At 54.1% G+C, this 15,597-nt stretch overlaps 1 protein-coding gene across 1 annotated transcript in view; it reads right to left on the bottom strand.

The window, feature by feature from the left end:
• The window catches only part of LOC136005917 (hydrocephalus-inducing protein homolog), a 73,677-nt gene that overhangs the window by 12,859 nt on the left and 45,221 nt on the right, over positions 1–15,597 (bottom strand). Inside the window, exons 32-40 of the mRNA XM_065663807.1 lie at positions 15,349–15,513; positions 13,826–13,978; positions 10,769–11,007; positions 9,021–9,261; positions 6,777–6,920; positions 4,957–5,100; positions 3,915–4,228; positions 1,096–1,135; positions 178–387 (exon numbers count right to left, since the gene is read on the bottom strand). Of these exons, the coding sequence (XP_065519879.1) occupies positions 178–387; positions 1,096–1,135; positions 3,915–4,228; positions 4,957–5,100; positions 6,777–6,920; positions 9,021–9,261; positions 10,769–11,007; positions 13,826–13,978; positions 15,349–15,513 (1,650 nt within the window). The remainder of the gene's footprint in view (positions 1–177; positions 388–1,095; positions 1,136–3,914; positions 4,229–4,956; positions 5,101–6,776; positions 6,921–9,020; positions 9,262–10,768; positions 11,008–13,825; positions 13,979–15,348; positions 15,514–15,597) is intronic.

Here is a 15,597-nt window from a genome sequence, read left to right as displayed (position 1 = left end):
GCTGGGGTGGAGATGGCCATTAAACGCCAGCTTGGAGGTATCCCCCAAACGTTGGACTTCCAAGCCACAGAGCCAGCGAAGCAGCTGGGAAGGGGGGAGAGCCCTGGACCCAGGTGGGCAGCAGCCCACCAGTCATGCTTGGAGGCAAGGAGCACTGACAAGAGCAGCGTGCGGTACCTGCAGCCCGCAGTCGATCTCGGTGGTGTCCAGGAGGTAGCTGATGCGCGAGGCCTCCCCACGCAGAGCCACCTCGTAGCTCGGGCCTCCCTCCACCCTGCACAGCGCCGTGACCTGGCTGACGGTGTTGGCGTGGCCGAAGAAGGAGAAGGAGACGCGCTGGCTCTGGCCCGGCTGCAGCTCACCGTGCAGTGGCAGGATATCGAAAACCTGCAGGCAGGGAGGAGAGATCCACACGTGGAGCACGGGATTGATGCAGGAGAGCAGCCTCAGCTTGGGCCAAAGGACAGATGTGGCTGCAGGGGCCTCTTCCTCAAACACAGGCAACATCATCCTCATCTCACACTGCAGCCGTTCCACTCACCAACGGAGAGACCATGGGGAAAACCTTCTCCCACAGTCCCAATTAATGCAGTAGCTAATACTCTACATTCATTTGTGGTGTCTCCTGGCAGCAAGAAATTCTCTCTGCTGCAGAACTTGCCTTCAAAAACACCTTTTCCTGCCCTCAGAAGAACACGAGACTGGGAGCTGAGAGCCTGTGGAGCCGGGGGCAGGATCCAGCCCAGCTCCTCGCACTCCTCATGCTTTTCCCTGTCTCTGATTCACATCCTGCTCTCTCCAGATGCTGCAGCAACTGCTGCCGCAGCAAATGCTGCTGCAGCAAATGCTGCTGCAGGAATTTCTTACCCACCACTAGATGAGGACCAAGATGGATAAAGTCCTCCATAACTGCCGCACAAGGAATGTTCTTGACCAGCCCGATAACACCTCCCATGTGGCCTCTCCAATGACCAGTGATGCGCTTGTTATGACATGAGGCCACTCTGGGAGCAGCACCCAGGACACCTGTGGGAGTGGGAGTACGTAACTGCTTGCTACACTGGAAATGTGGAAGTGAGACAGATTCCCACTTACCTCCTCCACACCCAAGGCGAGGGGCTCTGTCTCCATGAACCTGGAAAAAGAACAGACCTTTGCTCAGGGACCTTGCAGTGGGAGGGAGGGAAGTCTGCACAGCAGCTCCTCGGCAGGATGGGGCCCCTGCGGGGGCATCAGTGGTGTGAGCTCAGCAATGAGCTCCAAAACTGGGATGGAGCAGGTCAACGCCTGGCAATGACACTGCTATAGCAGCGCTGCAGGCAGCTGGCAACTGCTTGCCTCCAGATCTGCTATCTCCTGCTGCGTGATTCTGAAGATCCATTCCGTCACTGGAGAAAACACCTTGGTGCAAAGGCTTAGCTCAGCTTTGAGCTCTCAGAGGTCCAAGGGCTGAGGCTTAGGGTTAGTCTGTCTCTAACCACGTGGGTCTACAACAAGAGTAACCACGAGAGATTCGTGCCTCGGAAGTCAGAGAAAGGGCACACGTTGGTCTACACTGCCTATGTCCAGCCACACAGCAACAGTTGGATTGTGTTGCTCATATCACAGAATCACAGAATCCCAAGGGTTGGAAGGGACCTAAAAAGATCATCTAGTCCAACCCCCCTGCAAGAGCAGGGTAACCTACAGTACATCACACAGGAACTTGTCCAGGCGGGCCTTGAATATCTCCAGTGTAGGAGACTCCACAACCCCCCTGGGCAACCTGTTCCAGTGCTCTGTCACTCTTACAGTAAAGAAGTTCTTCCTGACGTTAACGTGGAACTTCCTATGTTCCAGTTTACACCCATTGCCCCTTGTCCTATCACTGGATATCACTGAAAAAAGCCTAGCTCCATCATCCTGACACCCACCCTTTACATATTTGTAAACATTGATGAGGTCACCCCTCAGTCTCCTCTTCTCCAAGCTAAAGAGACCCAGCTCCCTCAGCCTCTCCTCATAAGGGAGACGTTCCACTCCCTTAATCATCTTTGTGGCTCTGCGCTGGACTCCTTCAAGCAATTCCCTGTCCTTCTTGAACAGAGGGGCCCAGAACTGGACGCAATATTCCAGATGCGGCCTCACCAAGGCTGAGTAGAGGGGGAGGAGAACCTCTCTTGACCTACTAACCACTCCCTTTCTAATGCACCCTAAGATGCCATTTGCCTTCTTGGCCACAAGAGCACATTGCTGGCTCATGGTCATCCTCCTATCCACCAGGACCCCCAGGTCCCTTTCCCGTTCACTACTTTCCAGCAGGTCAACCCCCAACCTGTACTGGTACATGGGGTTGTTCTTCCCCAGATGCAAGACTCTACACTTGCCCTTGTTAAATTTCATCAAGTTTCTCCCCGCCCAACTCTCCAGCCTGTCCAGGTCTCGCTGAATGGCAGCACATATGATCACTCTGCCCCAGGTAGCAGCAATGACCAAAGAGCAAGGAGGAAAGAACGGGCTGGACAATTAGAAAGAAAAAAATGTAAACACACAAAGTCTTGTTGAGGCAGAGAAACAGCATTTTTCTCTCCTGACCAAAATAAACGTGCGCGACTGATCCTGGGAGTCTCTGATGACCAGCTCCAGCAAGGTCCCAGGTAGGGAAAGTTCCAGTCTTTGATCTCCCCTTCATGAGACCTGATGCTTGATTCCCTCCATGTCAGACTGAGTTAGAGCTGATGATTTAGAATACCAACAGTGCTTAGTGTGGACCAGAAATAACATCTGACACGCTGCCCTTCTGCAGGCTCCTAATGAACACTTTGAGTGTTTGGTGGTAACACCTTGGAGACCATCTTCATTTCCAGCTCTGGCACACAGCATCCCATGGTGTCTGCTGAGCGCCCCGGAGTGCCCCAGTGCCCTGGTCGTCTCCCCCAAGCCCTCCTAATAGCCACAGCTCATCTCCAGTTCCCAAGAGGTCACCTCCTCCGAGTCAGATCCCAATTCCCTTCACACAGCTGCTTCTTGATCGTTTCCCTTGTTTGTAATAACAGCGCTTCAGTGCCACGTGGTGAACTTTGCTGCGTTTCCTAGGGCATTACGGAAAACCATTTGCTACCGTCCTTCAAACTGCCCAGAGCAGACTTTTGTGCTATGCAGAGAAGCCGCAGCAGAAGGAACACTAGGAATGTGCTTCTAGATGTGCTTCAGCACCACTACAAGTTTGCTCTTGGCCTTGGAAACCATAGACCACCACTGCATGGTCCTCCTTCCCAGGGATGTCCATACAAGGGCTCCCTCCAGCATCTACAGCTGGACCTAAAGTCACAGCAGAACCTGCCATTCCTCACTAAAACTCTACATAGCTCTTCTGTGAATGTGACGTGCAGTTCAAGAGATGAACACTCACTTCAAGGGGCTGTTTGCCTCAGGCCACGAAGATCTGAGAAAGCAGCTTTCTACATCAGCCCTCCTGCCCCCAGGAACCCATACAGGCCTACAGCAAAGCAGAGCAAGGGACTGCGACAGCAGTGTGTCACTCTGATGGCAGTGCCTGGGTAGGATCTTAGTACAAAATGACAACAGATGGGCTTAGCAGGGAAGGACACCTTCTACATCCGCTTCTCCAAGTGCCGAAGCATGGCTTTGCAGCTGCAGAGATAAAGCAGGACTCCAGCTTATGGCTATGTGAAAAGGGTCAGTAGTGTCCTACAGTCCCAGCCTGGCTGGAGAATGCTGTCTCCTTCCCAGCACCAAACCGGCGGAGATCACCTCTTCCCTGAGCACCTTGGCTGAGCACAACTCAGAGGTGTGATTTCCTCAAGGGAAGGTTGAAAACAATTTGGCAGATCAGGCAAATGGCCTCGGGCTTTGCAAACCACAAACAGGACATCAGGAAGAAGAGCTTCCAGGAGAGGGAGAGGTGCGCATACCTCACTGGGTTCACCTGGCTGTCCTTCAGGAATGCCCAGTGGTACTGGACAACCAGTGGGCTGCAGTTGGTCATCTCCATGTAACGCACATCCTTGGTGTCATTCAAGATGCAGCCAAAGTCCACGGCCGTGGTCTGGATCTGGAGATTTGGGAAGTAGACTTCTCCCCGGACGGTGACCTGCTCTTCGTGAGGATGCTCCAGGAACTTGATCTTCAGAGCCTTCTCCGCTGCCCGGATAAGCAAATCCTCCTCATAAGCAGGGTTAAATCCGATGCAGAGTTGAAGTTCCTCCCCTGTCCTCAGCTTCATGGGCTGCAAGGAGATGAAGAGAAAATGTTCAACGTGTGACCCCAACACGGGCTTCTGGCTTCATCCTTCATTTTCTTCACGCTGTCTGACCAAGCACCGCACTTCTTCTGAAGCTGCCTGAGGCTCACGGTTCTGTGCTCTGCACCAATACAAGAGGAAATCCACGTTGGTCTCCTGAATTCTGGAGCCGCAGAAGCCACCTGCTAAACACAACCAAAGCAGCACTCTGGCACCCAGGCCTTCGCCCTCTGGAGGAACTCCTTTAGCCTGCAGCACAGCGGTGGCTGCACCTCTGACAACACGTGCACTGCAGAGCCCATGCCCAACACCTTCCGCACACACCAGGGCAGGAGCCAGACAGCAGCTGGAGAAGCCTACCTCAGCCTTCCCAAAGGCAGGGCTGCCCTCAAAGACAGCAAGCTGTTCCCCAGCTTATCTGAGGATGGCTGCTGGAGAGCTGGCATGCCTTCCAGCAGACACCTTTCCTACAGCTTGCCCACAGCTGGGTGCCTGCTCCCTCCTCCCCCTGTCTTCAAGCCAGGAGGTCTCTTCCCGATTCAGATGGCATTCTGTTTCCTTCAGCAGCTCGTTTCACATCTGACTTAGCTTGGGCCACTTTACTGCAGACTCTACAGAACACACTTCCATCATGGAGGACCTCCCAACAGAGACACACCACCACGTTCATCCCTCTTCAAAGCCCAGCAGCAAGAAAGTCCGGGGCTGCTCACCTGAGCATCTGCAGGGAGAGGCTGCTGGTCCGCAGTGCAGATGGAGAAGGGCTGCTCTAAGGCAAGGACCACGCTGAGGGGCAGGGAGCACATGTTCTTTACAGAGAGAGGCTTGTACATCACAGCCAGGACATCACCGGGGTGCTACAGAAACAGGAGACAAGAAAAAATGACCTTGAAGTGGCCATGGACCTCCTCCCCTTCAGACGCATTTCAAATTTTCCAACCCCAAAAGTGCATCCATCTCTATTTACTCTTTTGATTGGTTTCTACCCCTCTGCAAAGTTTGTCCTCCAACTCTAGCAGACGCTTTCGCGTTTAGAACCCACAGCCTTCCCCAGGGGACAGGGAAACAGTCTCGCGTACAGATGAGGGAGCAGCCCCCCAGAGGAGGCAGCTGCTTCAGCAAGATCCAAAACAGAAAGTGAACCCACTCTGGCTCCAGTTGTGTGTCCTCTCCTGCCCAGAGAGCACACACAGGCACAAGGCACAAGGCCATTTCCACTCCCATACAGTAGTTTCTTACCACCCTATCAGCTCTGCCAGGCCCGCAAGGCAGTGATGCTGCTCAGAGGAGGCAAGCAAGCAGGATATGGCCTGCAGCGGACAGCCTGCAGCAGCCCGAGGTCAGCTTTGAACATTCACGGGCACATGCAGACAGCTCCAAACCTCAACAGTCTGGCCGCAACCTGCTGCCCCTGCTCCACTGACAAGATGTTGCAGCCTCAAAGCTAAGCTCAGCCTAAGCCTTTTCCTCCTGTCCATGCATTGCTCCGCGCTTCCTGCATGGTTTATCTAAACTAGACAGTCTTTGGGAAACTAATTGTGGATGCATTGGCATCCAACTCCTGCAGTGTCGCAGCACGCAACACATGGGAGCATGTGGCATCAAGCAGACCACAGGCAGACATCAGGGGGAGCTGAAAAGCTTCTGATTAGATGTGAACCGCCTGCTCACAGGATTTGTGCTTCTCTGGAAGCCTGGGAAGTGGAGGAGAGACCTGAAACCGCAGAAACTAAATCATGAGCTATCTGCTCTTTTTCAGACACCTCACGCGACGGGGAAAGGTGATGCAGGAGTCGGGATCCAGACACTAAAGGGCACACACGTTGCACTGGTGCTCTCATCGCTGCAGCTGAAGGGCACTCGTGGGTCCTTTGAAGAAGGTGAGGCTTGGGAAAGGCAAAGAGGCAGCACCCATACCGACGGCAGGGAAGGCAAAGAGGCGCAAGAGATGCCAGTTTTTCCTCATCAGCTTGAGGAGTTGACAGGAATCTCAGCTTTTCTCAGCTTCCCTACACGATCGCTGCTCGGACATCACCACACCTTGGAAGATCCTCAAAACCCTGACTACAGACACTGGCGTCTCTCTAGAGGGGGGCATGCTCCCCCTCGCCAGAGCAGCTGTAATCTCAGTTCTACCTGGCTCAACTTAGAGAACAGCCTCATCTCTAGCAGCATCCTCACTCCTCTCACCACCACCTCAGGGAGGGTGAGGAGGGATCTGCTCTCCACCTGCAGCCCCAGCACACCAAGTGGCTCTTCCAAAGCCCACGCTGCTCTCACGGGTCCCACATCTCAGCCCGTGCCCTTGGCTCAGCAGCTCAATTCTGTCTGCACCTCGAGAAGGGCAGAATAGAGCTGCGGAGACTGTCCCCAGCCCCACAGGGGTGAAATAATGATCTCGGCATTCATGACAAAAGCTGGGCCTGGCTCAAGTCAACAGCCAAAGCTCTGTGGACTTGGAGAACTTCCTCCTTAGGACACAGGCACACCCCAGCCACACCAGTCAGTGCCAGGATGCAATGCAGAGACTCACCTTCTCCACCCGGAAAGTGATTTCTCTGCTGGATATTTGCAGAGCAGGAGCAATGAACTCGCAAGTGACGTCCACCTGCACGATCAGATTCTTCACTCCCTCCTTGCCCACGATGGCGTGACACAGCAGCTTCTCCTTCACCACCTGCATGCGAGCCACACGGCCCCCAGCGGGTGTTATCAGGGTGTCCACAAAACACACTGCATCTTTGAGCCGCCCACCCACACGCCCCATTACTGCATGAAGTTACAGCCATTGGTCTCCTCAGGAGCCCTCTCTTCTTTATAAGCTGCATCCTCTTTGTTCTGCACTCACGCGTCCCTCGTGTTACAACCCAACCACCACAAAAGGCCCTCAGGAGTCTTGTGCTGCCTACAGCTCTCAGAACAATCCCTGCCCAAACGGTTATTGCTTTGCTTTGTCCCACTGCCAAACAAAATGCTTACCGAAAACTGTAGGAACTCATTAAAAAAAAACAAACCAGACTGTATGAAGGGAAACAGGGGATAGAAGGATCAATGCCAGCAAATCCTCCCTTGCAAGTTTAGTGGAAAGGATCCCTGGGAAAACCCCAAACAGACAGCCTGCCTTCCTAGGATGTACTGTGTCCCCCTAGACCTGCCTGTCAAACAAACCTCCCCAGGAAAGAGATGTCTTCAACCTGGCATGAAAACCCTCTACTTAAGCTGGATGCTCTTACATCCAAGACTTTTCCTGATTCCTCCTCATGGTTTCACTTCCCCACATTCCTCCCTTTTTTCCTCTCTCTTCCCTCTGATAGACCACCACAACCCAACTCCTCCTCAGAGCCTAGAGACGTCAGAATCACCTGTGCTGCACGTGCACCACAGGGTCTTGGGCTTCTAACCAGCCTCAAGAGTATGAAGTTCCCGAGACCTAGGGAAGGTGGAAGACCCAATCCCAGGCTCTTGGCTTGGACTGCACGAGCCAGGTAGCCACAGCTGAGCTCACAGATGCCCATTTGGCTTTCCAGGAAGGCACCCTCACCAGTGGCCTGACCATTTCCCTTCTGGTTCCTTCTTCCCTCTTCAGCAAAGCCTCATGGGCTCAGGACCGCACAGGGACAGTCCCATCGGAGTCAACCAGCTGAGGGATCAAGTCTTCCTCAAGCTACCACTCAGGCAATCCTTTAAAACACCTCTCAAACTCTAGCAGCAGCAGGAGCTTAATGCACATTTATTCCCCATTCACTTAAACACTTGTGCCCAGTGCTCCTGGAGCCAGGGAAGGCACACCGGGGTCAGACGGCAGCTCCTCTGCAGAGCTGGATTTCCCCCGGAGAGACGGGTCCAGGGAGGAGAACACTCAGTGACCCTGCTGAAATCTGCCCCTCTGAGCTGCAACCCAAGGGTGCTGCAAGACCTGCCTGCCCTCGGCACACGGGGGCTGGCTGAGGGAGCGGGGCGAGCGCTGATGGGAATACTGACACAAGTCAAGCTCTCAGTTCTAATGATCCCTGGAACACTTTCCCATGTGGACGGACATCATTCGGATCATTAGAGCTGGCACACTGGGTTCATTTCTCTCGTCCCGGTCTCCGGGCCGGACAAGCTCCCGGCCCGTGTCTGTCTACAGAGGAAAATCAATGCTGCTCCCAGACACTCCCTACCTTCCCGGGTGTTTTGTTTCACTCGCTGCTTCCCCACACAGACAACTGGCCATTTCTTTAGTTACTTTCTGCCTGGGCTCCCAGTCTACCTCTAACTTTAAGGCCAGCTGAGAAAACTGGGGCTGCTCAGCCTGGAGAAGAGAAACCGCGGGGAGACCTCAGAGCAGCCTTCCACTAGCTGAACGGGGCCTACAAGGATGCCGGACACGGACTCTTCTCAGGGACTGCAGCAACAGGACAAGGGGTAATGGACTTAAACTCAAACAGGGCGAGTTCAGGTTAGATACAAGGAAGAGGTTCTTCACTGTGAGGATGGTGAGGCACTGGCACAGGTTGCCAAAGCAGTGGTGAATGCTCCATCCCTGGCAGGGTACAAGGCCATGCTGGACAGAGCCTGGGGCGACAGTGCCTTCAGGCCATGTTTTGCTACCACCAAGTTGGCTTTATGGTAGCCATGGAACTCAAAAAGCCTCAGCAACTGATGGTGGCGAGCATGGAAAGCAACTGGTGCTGCCACGGTAACTTATGGCAGGAAACCAGGTTCTCAGAAGCACTTGCCCATTTGCTCAGGCAAATGTCAAGGGGCTGCAGAAATGCCCTGATGCAGAACTCACCTGAGGGGTGCTGCAGGAGCCTTTCAGCACCACCTCCGCTGTCTGGCCGGGCATCAGCTCCGTCCTCAGTGGCTGAAGCTTCAGCACGGGGCCACAGGAGGAAACCTTGCCCTTGCTCTTACTGATGCGAGGGAGACGCTTGCGCTGCTTAAGTGTGGTGCCACCTTCTGTGGTCCAATAGAGCAGATGGGTGCGTCGTCCTTTGTTTGTCATCTTGAAGCAGTAACAGCAGGGATCCAGGCTAGAGGAGAAGCAGAGACACAAAATGGCAGGGGAGCTGCTATTTGCCACTGGTCACCCAGCTTCAGCACCCTGAGGGCACGACCTGACTGCACACTCGGCTTCACCAAAAGCCAGACCTTGGCTGCCCCTAGGTTTGTCACCATCCAGCAGCTGCTCTGCTGGCACCCTTCCAGCAAGGAAGAGCTTCGTAAAGAGCCGGCCCCACATGCAAGTTGCTGGAGGAACAGCCTCGCTGCCACTCCACCTTCCCCTTGGGAGCTGTTGTTCATGCCTCTGAGGCGTCTCGTAGGGAGCATCCAACCCTCATTGCCCCCAACGTACCACCCTCTGGTGGCGGCTCTGCAGCCGACAGCAATGGCAACAGCTCCAAACTGATCCCGCGGGCAATGACATAAAGGGGGGCAGAAGACAACTACATGAATCACACGGACACTGTCCCCTCCATTGTGCAGCCAGCTTGTGGCTGCACTGAGCACAGGAAACTCTGGACAAGCACCAGCCTCCCTGCGATGTCCCTGCGTACGTGGAGGGCTCGTGGGTGCGTATTTTACCTCTCCAAATCTATCCCAAGTACTTAAGGTAGGATTAAGCTGCTCTTTCTACCCCAAGAATTCAGGTATCGGAGCACCACGGACCCTCTTTGCAGCCACAGAAAGGAAGAGCCACCCCAAGAAGACTGTTCTTCTCTGAGGAGGTCTCCAACACAAGGCAAACAGCACTTTTTTCCTCCTGTCTCCAAGAACATGACTGGTTTCAGACACACACGTTGGGACCACTGAATCCTCTCCTTCCAGCTCACCAATTTCAATCGAGACTCTTCATTTATCCCACTCCACCTCAGCAGACTTCCACACTTCCACACTTCCTCCCCCTTCCAGAGCTGGTCCTGCATCCACACTCGCTTGCCCGTGCCTCGGGAAGCAGGCAGGAGAAACCAGGGAAGAGCCACCACGTCTAATAAAGAGCAACCGGGCACGGAGTGGGGGAGAGGAGCCAACTGGGGGATGACACAGGGCAAAGAAATTCTGCTGCTCCTCCAGGGCTCCTGGCCAGAGGGGAAATAAACCAGCGCCATTCATTCAGTCGAGGAGCTGCTAACAAGCTACTGCCCAGGCTTGCTGCTGCTCTGAGATCTTACTCCAGACGGAATGGCAAAGCAAGCAATATCACTGCAGAGGGAAACATGTCTGTACTTGTAAGGCAGCATTTCTCAGCTGGAGGCTTCCAGGACCTGCTCTCTTCCTCCAAATCTTTGTTTGATAAAGTGAGGAGACAAATGGATTATGACTAAAGACAATTCAGCAACAACTTAGCAACTGCTCTCCAGCTCGGTGGCTTTCAGAGTACCTACTGACTTGCAGATGGCCATAAAATGTTTCCAAAGGAAGCCCTGTGGCTTCAGGGAAGCAGAGCCAGGACTGTGAGCACTGAAGAAGCTTGAGGGACTGCAGCAGAACTCCTCCTTGCTGAGCCCATGGGGAAGTGGGAGCTGAGAGATTCCCTACCTGAAGCAGGGCGCCAGGTTGAGCTCCGGGCCAAAGGGTTTGTCAATGACAATCGTGGTGCCAACGCCAACAGCCTGGACGGGGATGACGTAGGCACGACTGTTCTCAATGAACAGCACCACCTCGTCCTTGAATTGCTCCGTGTCATCCAAGTTTGCAGTGACAGCCAGAGACACCTCGGCCTTGGCAGGGATCACTCCCTGACTGGGTCCAACGGTCCAGCACGAGTCTGCACCAGCCTGGAAGACAAACAACACTCATTTAGGACGGAAACCACGGACCTGGCTGCCACCAGCCAAGGCCTGCCCAGGCAACACGTTCACACCGAGCCAGTGGGTGTGAAGATTCCACTGACATTCATGTACAGCTTCTCTGGCTCGTGCTGACACAGGGCAGCTCGCTTGGAAAGGAGCCCTGAGAGCTCCGCTCCAAACGTGAATCTGAGAGTCTGCTCCCTGACAAAGCTCATTTATCAAAGCTTGGCAACAAGCCCGCCAGAAAATTGTACCCCAGAAACTATTCCTGAGGAATGAGGATGGGGGTCTCGACGGAGCCAGACCTTCAACTCCCTGGCGTGACCCAGCACAGCCCTGCTGGGCCCGCCCAGGCCAACAGCCCACGCCAACAGCCCAGGCCAGGGGAGGACGATTTGCATCCTCTCCTCATTCTTTCAGTCAGCATCTGCTCTGGCTCCAAGGGGCAGCACCGTGCACTGCTGAACAGGAGACCTGCCAGGGCCACAAGGCTCTGCCGAGACACATTCCCTTGGGTTTCTAGGTCAGCTTCTGCCTGCCCCCAATCCAGCCTGTGTCTCAGAGACAAGAAACCTCTTGGAGCCACGCTACAAAATACCCCCACTTTCAAGACAAATACCCAACCTCTGATAACATCTCTGCTACTTGCTTATCCTTGAGTGCGCCGCAAAATGATGCCGTAGCTGCATGCACTGCATGCACAAAGACAGTGGCTATTTCTGACCCTATAGCAGCTTCTTGTACTATTGGGCATCAGAGCTCCTGAGTAACCAGTAAGGGCTGGGATCCACCACTTCAGAAGTTCACCACGATAATCAGAATCTTATCCCAGCACAGACGTCCATCGTGAATGAAAGCTTCCACAATCTGGTTACAATGGACACCAGTGTGCAGCTGACGGATGGAGGGAGGGAAGGAGAGAGGGAGGAAGGGACGGATAGCTGCCCCAAGGGATGACTGAGGAGACACCACAATCAGCTCTCTTGAATCTGTTTACAGATGAGTCACTGAAGTGATCTGGTCACTCTGGCCTTGCACAAGTGACAGAGGAAGCAGAACTCCACGTTACAAATGCAGCTGCACTTGATCAAGCCGTAGCTCTAGCGAGAGCCGTAGCTCTAACAACAGCATTCCCATTCCCATAGCTCTAACAACAGCATTCCCATTCTCAGTCAGGCTGAGTCACTGTCCTCGTAGGGCTGCTCATGAAGGGGAAATAAACCCCGTCCTGCACCAGCTGGCTGCAGAGCCTTGTCCCAGGTGGTTCAGCATTCCCGGTGGGGGGGACCCTCTGTTCTTCATTTCAAAGCTGCTCCTTATCCACACAAACAGCCAGTGGCAGGAAACAGCCCAAAAGCACCCCGAGCCCTGCAGGAGGCGGAGATCAGAGCCTGAGGCTGGCTACATGCTCCCGCCAACAACCGGCCTCCTCCTGCCTCCTCAGCATCAGCATCTCCTCAGCACAAGCACGGGGACCACTGTGGTTTAGCCTCTGCCCCGAGCACCGTCAACGGGATGTTTTACGGGATCAAGGGGCAGAGCTTGTCTCCATTTGTGCTCCCTGTCCACAGCTCACCCCTCCATGATCGCATCTGCCCTCCCTGCCAGGCTGGGGAGGCCAGGGACACCACTCTGCGCATCGCGGCTCTCCAGGGCACGGCTACGGCTTGCCCAGCTGCTGCCAAGCGCAACATTTAAGAACCAAACTGCTCCTGCTTTGCCTTTGGGAAAAGCTCTCAGCTTGCTTCTAGAAGCACAGCTGTCTTGAAGACTTCTAACCCTCTGTAATTCAGTTGCCAATAGGCACAGCGCAACAGGACATGTTTGCTTTCCCCTGACGAGCAGAGTAACAATTGCTTTGCTTACCAGCAAGTAAGAAAGGGCACTGAAGGAGGCAGCTGCTGAGGGCACTGGGGTGCTTGCTCTTTGCAGAGGTCAAAAGCAGATTTTTATGGTGCGGACAAAGCAAGCTGCCTGCGAATCCCCCACTTTGAGGTTCTATTTAACCCCCAAACGCCTGGAAAAGCAGCAGGAGGGAAATTCAGCCCCCTCCTCCTTGCCCAGGGGGCTGAGCCTGTGCTCTCACACCCTGCTGGATGCCTCATGCGCAGACACAACCAAGTCCCCAGCCACAGGCCTGCGTGAAGCGGCTCCAGAACTTCAACAACCCAGCCTGCAGAAGAACAAACCTCCTCTCAAGCCCCTCACAGACGCCCCTCCGGTGGGGAGCACCCCCCAGACCCAGCACACGAGCCCTTCCTGGCTGCATCAGCCCCTGTCAGAAGACCCCACAACCTCCTTCTGCTCCGCAGCCTGTTCCACCCTGCCGCCTCCAGGAATTAAACAGCCTCTTTCTGCAGCCACATGCTCTACAATGTTACAGAGCACACAGGCTCTGCAGGTACACAACCCTTACAAGTCTGCTTCTGGGCAACAACCCAGCTGGTTTGACCCCCGAGGAGGTGTGAAACCCACTTCACCCTAAGCGCCTTGAGGACAGACCTCTCAGTTCCAAAAACAAAGACTCTCACAGCTAAACGCCTTCCACAAAATAAAGGGAGAACTTGCAGAAATGAACTCCTTTCTGCTCAAACATCTCTGCAAACTCTGTTTTACTGACGGGTGCCCCAGCTACAAGTGCCCCCGGAGCCAGGCTCCTCTTGCTGCACTCGGATGGAACATCTGGCTTTCTCTCTCAGACACATCTCAGTGACGTGGAAATGTTGCATAGAAATAAGTGCTCCAGTCACAGGCTGCTATGGGCCACTCACTTGCTCTGGAAAACAGCCCCAGCGACACTTACCATCTTTGCCGAGAAGGATGCGGGGATGACAGACTGATTGGAGAGGTGAAGGGTCCGGGAAGCATCTTGTAGAACTTGGATGCTGCCAAAATTTATCTCACTTGGGTGCACGTGGACAACTGGTCCTTCTCCAGTGCTCAATAAATGGATTTCCTGCTCCAGGAGGCAGGCAGGAAAGAGAAAAAAACAACAGGGAAGGTTTAGAATGACTGGACAGCTCTAAGGGGGCTCGTAGGCTGAGGGAATTCTGACTGTTTGAAGCTGTCAGGGTTGTGAGGCTGAAACAGGAAGGCTGGAGCAAAGGTGGCACCTGGAGTGGTCCCTGCAGATCTGAAAGCCACAAGATCCCATTAGGAGGGGATACAGAACCCCCATCTCCCACGCATGCTTTTCACACCTCCTCCATGCTGTCAGCTCTCCTTCCGCTACCCTGCGCCTACGCCTGCTCCTTGTACTTCTCCATCATGCCATAAACCACCCTCCCTGACTGCTGCGGCTGCACAGCCACACTGCACAGGAACTTCTTCAACCTTCCCAAAGCTTCTCCTGTGAAAACCAGTAGAGGCTGGAAGCAAAGCTCTTCTCAGCAGAGATCATGCAAGTTAGTTGCCTCTCATTTGTGCTTGTGTGCATTCCTGGTATTACTTCTTTATTGCACCAAGACATTCATTATTAATTGCATCATTCGAGCAGTATTTTTTTCTGCTGACAGCCTGAGACCCAAAAGTTTGTTCCTGCAGAAGGGGCACAAACTAGCGGAGGAGGAATGTGGATCCTTTTGCTAAACCCCCTTCTCACATCACTAAAACCAATGAGAATTTATCCAGTCTGGCGGGATTTCCCCAGCTCCAAACACCCCAAGCCTTAACCAGGCTTGTAGAGCCTGAAGAAGGGAGGGCTCTGGGGAGACCTTAAAGCACCTTCCAGTGCCTAAAGGGGCCAACAAGAAACCTTGAGAGGGGCTTTGGATAAGGGCCTGCGGGGACAGAACAGGGAAGGACGGCTCTAAATTGACGGGGGGGGGGGTGGTGATCAATATGGGATCCTGGGAAGAAGCTCTTCCCTGTGAGGGGTGGTGAGGCTCTGGCACAGGTTGCCAAGAGGAGCTATGGCTGGCACAGGCTGCCCAGAGGAGCTATGGCTGCCCCATCCGTGGCACTGTTCAAGGCCAGCTTGGATGTGGCTACCAGCTCCCGAAGCTGCACTCAAGCCATAAGGCAGACCTAGAGGAAATGACACCCAGAAACTCCCATTTGTGCAGGCAACACCCAGCCAGGTTTTGACCAGCATTTGCGGGCTGCGAGCAGCAGCCGAGCACGAGCGCAGCGCCTTGAGGATGGATTGACCGGGCACAGGGTCACTCAGTCCCATGTCTTCTCCAGGCATTAGTGTTGCTTATGCCACGAATGCCTTCTTTCCTTGTAGACAACAGCCATAGATCATTTTCCCTGGAAGAACCCCTGTACGCTCTACATCCCACCAAGATGAGAGGCACAAAGGCACACGTCTGCCCCAGCACTCACCAGTGGGGATTCTTTACTCCCAAACACCGCAACACGAGCAACGGTGTCCTGCTTTCCCGTCACCTGGACTTCCAGTGTGAACGGGATCTCCACCGAGCTCTGAGGCTGGATAATCCCACGGGGCTCAGGGCTGGAGTACCACACAGCAGCAGCATCCTTGTTCTCCTATAAGGGACAGAACCAAACACGGCTTCAGACTGACCTTTGAGGAAACTTTCAACTCTTTAACATCTACCACAACGGCAACTC

This window comes from Lathamus discolor, chromosome Z, assembly GCF_037157495.1.
Source record: "Lathamus discolor isolate bLatDis1 chromosome Z, bLatDis1.hap1, whole genome shotgun sequence".
Lineage (NCBI taxonomy): Eukaryota > Metazoa > Chordata > Aves > Psittaciformes > Psittacidae > Lathamus > Lathamus discolor.
The sequence above is the reverse complement of the archived record's forward strand: the minus strand, read 5'-3'. Positions and strand labels throughout refer to the sequence as shown.